This window comes from Silurus meridionalis, chromosome 12 (genome assembly GCF_014805685.1).
Source record: "Silurus meridionalis isolate SWU-2019-XX chromosome 12, ASM1480568v1, whole genome shotgun sequence".
Classification (NCBI taxonomy): Eukaryota; Metazoa; Chordata; class Actinopteri; order Siluriformes; family Siluridae; genus Silurus; species Silurus meridionalis.
Window position 1 is genome coordinate 17,843,514 of NC_060895.1, and position 6,811 is coordinate 17,850,324.

A 6,811-nucleotide genomic window follows, 5' to 3' on the forward strand; every position below is an offset into this window, starting at 1 on the left:
TCATTGTCAACAGGCAGCTTAACAGGAGACGTCAGAACAGGAATCTCTCCACTGATCCTAATGCTGAAGACTTTAGCTGTAAAAACAAACAACAACAAAATTCAAAACTACAGAAGAAACATTTTCTTTATTATTTATAGAAAAGGGGGACGGGGTAAAAGAGTATAAAAACAAACTAAAGCACAAATTGGACACCATTGTGTGAACATGTTTTCATCTTCATTCAAATATTCTACATTGATTTTAAGAATTCGATGTACAGGGGGTCCAAATTTCCAGAGTTTATTTTTTCTATGTTAGAAGTTGTCACTTAACATGCTTAGCAAGGTTTACATTTAGCCTGGAACAGCCAGCTTTGGAATGCTGGGTGGGTAAAAGCAGACTTACGCCAGGAGAAGACGTAGTGTTCAAACCCATCAGTTTTTCGTGAGTTGGGCATGGACAAAGCAGAGGTCACTGGAGTGGGGAATCCTTTCCACTTAAGTGCAATGTTGATCTCTCCAGATAGACGGACTTTTTGTAGGGAAATGTAGAGGTTAAAAGACAAAGTTTTAAAGCAATCCATGCTCGTATGATTAGTAAAAAGATCTGTGTGGAATTTTGAGGGTTTTTTCAATTGAAAATGTTTAAGGCCTGACAGGTCAGGCTACTGGGAGTAAAAATATATAGTATATATTAGTAACTGGAATTTTTACTAAGACCTAGATTCACCTATAAAGGTTCATCTTTATAGACTGAGCAAGGAAATCTGTGTAATTATTGTTCCAGATATGAATTATATTTAATGCAGCTTATGTGTTCTTATTTAAAGCAAACTGAATTTGAAACACCAAATGCACTTTAATGTCCCTGACAAATTAGAACTATTTTCAATGTGAATTAACCCTGGGTTATTTGTTTATTCATCCTTTTTCACAGTGATGTGGAAATCTGATTAGATTAGACTTTTGATTCGAGACTGTCTATTGTAGCAGCTCTGATAATAGCCTGGCCATAATGTAACTAATTTCTGTTACTGTACCTCCTTCTGTAACGTTCCTCCTAAAGTACTAATACATGCATTTGCATATTGGGTGAACTTCACAATCTAAAGCTGTTTTAATAGAATATTTTGCATATTCACAAAAAAAGTGCATATTTATTATAATGTTAGTAAAACTTTTTATAGTGTGAAATATGTGCTTGTTTACCATGCAATGCAAAGTTTTATTTGCATAATATCAGTGAAACCTCCTCAAGTCCTAATTTTCTCACCTGGTTGATGATTCTTAGCAGATGCAGGGTTCTTTCCTTTCTTCCCAGTGCAGGTCGGGCCACTACCAGGGTAGGTTAGTTTCCGCACTGTACCGCCTAGAGAAAAGAAAATGATTTATGAAGTGTTTTTTAATGTGTAGAATGTTTTATTCAACATAAGCCATTAGTCTAATATATAATGAAGTTGTGGGAGTAAAAATATTTTTTTTCTTAATCTTGATATTACCATTTTCTCACCTTTCTTAAAGAAATAAATGGTCTCAGGCCTGTTCCTTGTGGCAGGGATGGGGAGAGCAGCAACAATACTTCCAGAAAGCCCTCCAAAGTCCTTAGACACAGACCTGGGGTAGCCAGACTCCATCACACCGTTCTGAAAACTCCAGTAGTTATCATCCTGTGCCGAGGGAAAAACTGATTAGGTGTTGAGGACATTGACTGCTACAGTTGACTGTAATAAGTGCTAAAGGCAAGCTTTAACTGATATGAACACAAAATATTGCAACATATACTAGATTTATTATAGCACACATTATAAACATCATTCAAGACTGAAATATTTATTTCCTGCCTTTATTTAAAGAGAGCTGCAGCAAATATTCAGAACCTACGTATACCTAGTAATTACCCGATGATCTCCACAAATCAAATGTTTTTAATAATGGAAATCACCACAGTGTTTGACTCTGACCCTCCCGAATATTAGTTCAACACCCTCGATTTATGACTAGAGGCTGTGAAATTAAACCAAAGACCTTGATAATGTAGGTCTTGCCCTCGCAGTTGCAGCGAGTAAAAGCCGTGTCGATAGGAGAAGGAATGCCCAGATCTGCTGTAATATTATGAGCAGGACCAGCTGCTCTGGTCTTGGGGTCCAGGAAAAAGAAGAAATGACCTGAGTGTGAAGAAGAGAATCAAAACAAAGCAATAAATATCAATGTTATTTTTGGATCAAATGTTTAATGGTTGTGAGAATAAGAAATTGCTTTTTTATGTATATTTTATGTTTAGGTCATTTTGAGCTGGAGAGGAAAGTAAAAATAAAAGGATTAAATACTATTGTCATCGTCAAATCATTTATTTAGACGTACAAACCAGAAAGATGCAAATATAGGAAGGGTTTAATGTTCATTTTGTGTTGCTATAAAATTTGAAGTGCAGGCCTTGGTGAATATTTGAATATAATGATAGGAAATGTTTAATTGACTTTAGGGATAATTACCTTGGAAAACAATGATGGAGCCGTTGAACGGTGAGGTCACGCCGCTGATCGGGAGGCCACTGCATAGGTCAGGGCCAGAGATTTGGTCTTCTAAGGGAGATATTGAAAGTCTAACTGATGTCGTTTTTGATCAAGTAAAACAAAAAACTAGTAGTGTAGTAGTGTTCCTCAACATAGGATATCTACAGTCACAATCTGGATTTCATTAAAATAAAGCTGTCTGCATCCACTCCCACAACTTTTACTTGGCTACCACTGCCAGGTATAACGGCACAAAGGACAACACTATTCGGAGTTGGACAAATGTTGCTGTGATGTTACTAGATAAGCTGAAAAGTTGACATCCCTTCTATGCTTATCTGTCTTTTATTTCTTCTATTTTTCTTCCTCTTTCTCTGTACAAGTGGACGGCACGTCAGGTTCCTTTGAACTGTGAACTGTGATATGTTTCTGAAGTGAAAATAAATCTGAATAAATTATATTATAAATATGATAACATTATATCTGAATAATGTCGATCGCATAATAAATAATAAGAATTATGACCAATATTTATGTTTCCAAAAAAACAAAAGTATGTGCTTCCATTAATGAGATGCACTTACGTGGCTGTTCTGCTGTATTGGCAGTCTCTAATGCCTGAGCTATGTCTGCCAGTGTGCTTGGCCTTCCAGGAGATGGCTCAGATACATCAGAGGTTTGATTTGGGTCTCCACTCACTGGACCACTGAAGGACACAGAAACCTGGATGTTCCCATTTCCATCTGTGAAGGGTTCTGCAGGAGAGGAAGCTTCAGCATGGGATGGGCCTGAAGTATAGAGAACAACAGCTACAGTTCAGTTCAGAAGGACATGGCTAACAAAAATACAGCTAATATGTATTATATTGATATATTGATCTTCCAATCAAACTTAGTAAGATACAATGGAATTATTAGAAGTGCATGTTTAGTCTATTTTATAATTACAAATACATATAAAATACATTGCATAAATTGCTTCATGTGCTGCAGTTTAGATCAGCAGTTCAAATCTTTCAGGTTTTAAACACAGTAACTGAAAACTGCATTTGTTCACAACCACGATCCGCTTCTGTGCCAATTTATCTCAGTAAGAGGTTCTTAACATAACTTCATTACATATTTTAAGAATTTTCCATGACAGATTGTAAGTCTTACCTGCAAAAAGAGGGAGGTAAATATTAGCATCAGTAGCAGGAGGTGATGCCAGATCTTGAGTAAGTGGCACTCGCTCCACAACACTGCCTCCTGTGTAAAAAAAAGCATGACACATAACTATCTGATAAGAATTTGAGATCAGAATTTCATCACAGCTTTGCCAGAATACACAGACTTGTAGAGGCTTCAAGGGCAAGACACAGAAGAGTACTGAAGAGTCTATTAGAGCCAGTCATACTTTTAAAAAAAATATCAAAATGCAACTAAGTGTGGTCCACATGTATGCTCTGCTTTCTAACGCCCAGGAAAGGTTTTTTTATCATCTCATCATGGCATGTGACACAGATGACTATGCAAATATGTATTTTGGGCACTTACTAAAAGTTACTTACTAAGTGTAAATCATTTATTACATTTAGACAGTGGTTTCTGATTGGAGCTGAAACTTACCATCTGCACTAGCATCAGGAGCGTGTAGAGGAATTGCTGATCTGAAAGTGCCATCGGGACAAGATAAATACACACCTGAGAATAGAAGGAATGACATGGCGTTAAGATATATTAATAATAATAATATGAATTGGTATTGCTGTTAAAATTGCAGTTTAATATTACCATTGTTAAATGCAGCTCGATGTATTTCTAACAGAATGTGTTGTTTAGTTTACTGTATATACTGATGTTCATGTGGTAGCAGGAATTCATTCAATATGAATAGCAATAAGATATTAGAATTATACTGCACCTCCTGACTTTTTATCATTCCTGAATTCTGGTGCACTGTTATTCACATCTGAAAATAACCAACATGATCAAAGAAGTAAAACTTGAATCTTTTGTATTTTTGCAATATAACAAAAGCGACATAATTATTTAGCCTTATAATGTTCTTCTACATTAATGTTGCACTTAATGAAGGTGCAAGATGAAAATTTAGGAGGGTCACAAGCTCATATAACATAACATAACATAATATCATATACATAATAAATAATATCATATAATAATTATTAGAATGATTAAAAAAACAAAAAATTCTCTGACTCATTTTATAGCAATGATTGCTATAAAATCTAATAAAATGCTCTGAGGAGAGCAGGATGACGTACCACAGTGTGTGCTGTAGTCCAGACAGCAGGAGTTGTAGAGGGTGCAGTCAGGGTCACACTCACACTCCCTCCCTCTCCTGAAAGCTTCTCGGCATCGACCCTTGCATGAGCCACCTGGGAAATGAAAACATACCAGTTTACCCACATCTATAGAACACATCACCTGCACCTGGACTAAATCCTAGCTAACAGATACCATGGGCATCAAATAAAGAGTTGATTCTTGTAATCAGCAATAAAGGACATAGGGTTTATAAATGGAATATGTCTAAATCTGTCTTACGGGAGGTACAGACTTCCTCGTAATCCTTGCAGCATTCATTGTAAGTGAGACAGTCATCATCGCAGGTACAAATCTGCCCACGTGAGAATGGTTCTCCACATCTCCCCCTGCAGCTCTCTACATAAAAAACACAAAATTATCCGAAAGGTCATAAGCAGAGATGGCAAAAGTATCTTTCATTCAAAGAGGAAGTAGCGATACTCGTGTTTTAAAAGACACTTGTAAAAGTTTAAGTACCGAATACACTCAAGTTAAAGTTTGGGCTCTGACATGTACTTAAGTAAAAAGTAGCCATACTACACTGGTAACTGGACCTCATGTCATATTTATATACAATTATTTCACATTATGTTATCTAATGAATGTTTCCAGACTAAACATCCACCATAAAGAACACAAGCAGAGAAAAGATGATGATGATCAGGTGATCAGGTGTTTACATCACTGACTCCCTCTGTCTCATCCACATTAACCCCATAGCTTTGTAGGCTGGCCTCCATCTGTGTTGTGTAAGAGCCAGGAAATGATACAACAGTGGTGGGTTGAATAAGTCACACAATGACAAAAAATAGGTTGATGGGCTGTAAACTGTGTGCAATGAAAATAAAAAATATTGATCATGTCACCAAATAGATTAAAACTTAAGAAGCAAGCCTGATTTGAAAATGTAAGAAGTAGAAAGTACAGATATTTGTGTAAAAAAATTGTGAAGTAAAGTACTGATACCAGAAAAAATCTACTTAAGTACAGTAACACAGTATTTGTAATTCATAACTTCCCATCTCTGGTCATAGGGATATCAAATGATATTCATCAGACTTAGATACTGTGCAATAGAGGACAGTACTAAAGGAATGAACCTCGGGACAATGAAAATTGAATATCCATCAGCAAATAGATCAAATAAATTAATTTTACATGTAAACCTCTCTTATAGTTTAATGCTTGGTTTCTACACAGAATCTCAAACGGAGAAACAAACCAGAGGACTCTTAAAGGTTTTTAATTCAACTCTTTTTTTCTGATAATGATTTTAAAAATATTGTATTTGTCATTAAAACAATTTAAATAACTTTAAAATTGAAAGTTGGATTTGTGTATTTATTTATTTTTTTAGCTTAATAAACCCATTTAGAAAAAGAAATTTTCTAATAAATGAAAACAGATGTGTACTCTGCAAGTAGGGCAAATACTGTAGATAGTATTATTGTGGTTTGCCCTCTTAGGTAAACAGGTAAATACTCACAAAAGAAAAAGGTGAAAGTGTGGTACTAGTGTATGTGTAGAAGAAGACTGACTTTGAGCAGCACAAAGCTGCAGCAGAACGCAGACGTTCAGCAGCACAGAGGAAATCAGCATCCATCCAGCCATCATAACGCTTAATTTCAAACTGTTTACTCTCAACACTGAATGATCCAAACAACAAAATCTAAGAAAGGTGGAAAATACATATCAATTACAATATCAGTTCAGTATAAAAATACAGAGGTTTTGTTATTACAGTATAGACAAGTAGATCAAGTTTTAAACAAACATTTAAACAAAGTTTTAAACAATTTTTTATAAAGAAAATGCATGTAAAGCTAATAAAGATAGCTAAGACATGTGCCATAATTTTTAAATGCTTAGACAAAACTTCTAATATAAGGTGTTTCTTTGACCTTTAAAGTATGAAATTATATTTTCATGAATTATAATAAAAGAAAAAAAATCCATGATTAAGTCCATGATTATTATATATATATATATATATATATATATATATATA

At 35.1% G+C, this 6,811-nt stretch overlaps 1 protein-coding gene across 1 annotated transcript; it reads right to left on the bottom strand.

Annotated features, from left to right (window-relative positions):
• Window positions 1-101: 101 nt before the first annotated feature.
• Window positions 102-6,411, bottom strand: prg4a (proteoglycan 4a). Its single transcript, XM_046862430.1, has 11 exons — window positions 6,342-6,411; window positions 5,044-5,160; window positions 4,761-4,874; window positions 4,102-4,176; window positions 3,652-3,741; window positions 3,079-3,282; window positions 2,474-2,563; window positions 2,007-2,146; window positions 1,492-1,648; window positions 1,255-1,350; window positions 102-513 (listed from the first exon to the last, which is right to left on the bottom strand). Exons 1-11 carry the CDS (start codon window positions 6,400-6,402, stop codon window positions 320-322), a joined length of 1,338 nt encoding a protein of 445 aa, XP_046718386.1. The 5' UTR covers window positions 6,403-6,411; the 3' UTR covers window positions 102-319.
• Between the last annotated feature and the right edge of the window lie 400 nt (window positions 6,412-6,811).

Excerpts from the sequence above, each read along its gene's own strand:
- prg4a (XM_046862430.1), bottom strand. The coding sequence starts at position 6,402 with ATGCTGATTTCCTCTGTGCTGCTGAACGTCTGCGTTCTGCTGCAGCTT. Across the intron at positions 1,649-2,006 it reads GCAAGACCTACATTATCAAG|GATGATAACTACTGGAGTTT; the intron begins GTCTTTGGTTTA and ends CCCTCGGCACAG. Across the intron at positions 1,351-1,491 it reads CATTTATTTCTTTAAGAAAG|GCGGTACAGTGCGGAAACTA; the intron begins GTGAGAAAATGG and ends TCTTTTCTCTAG.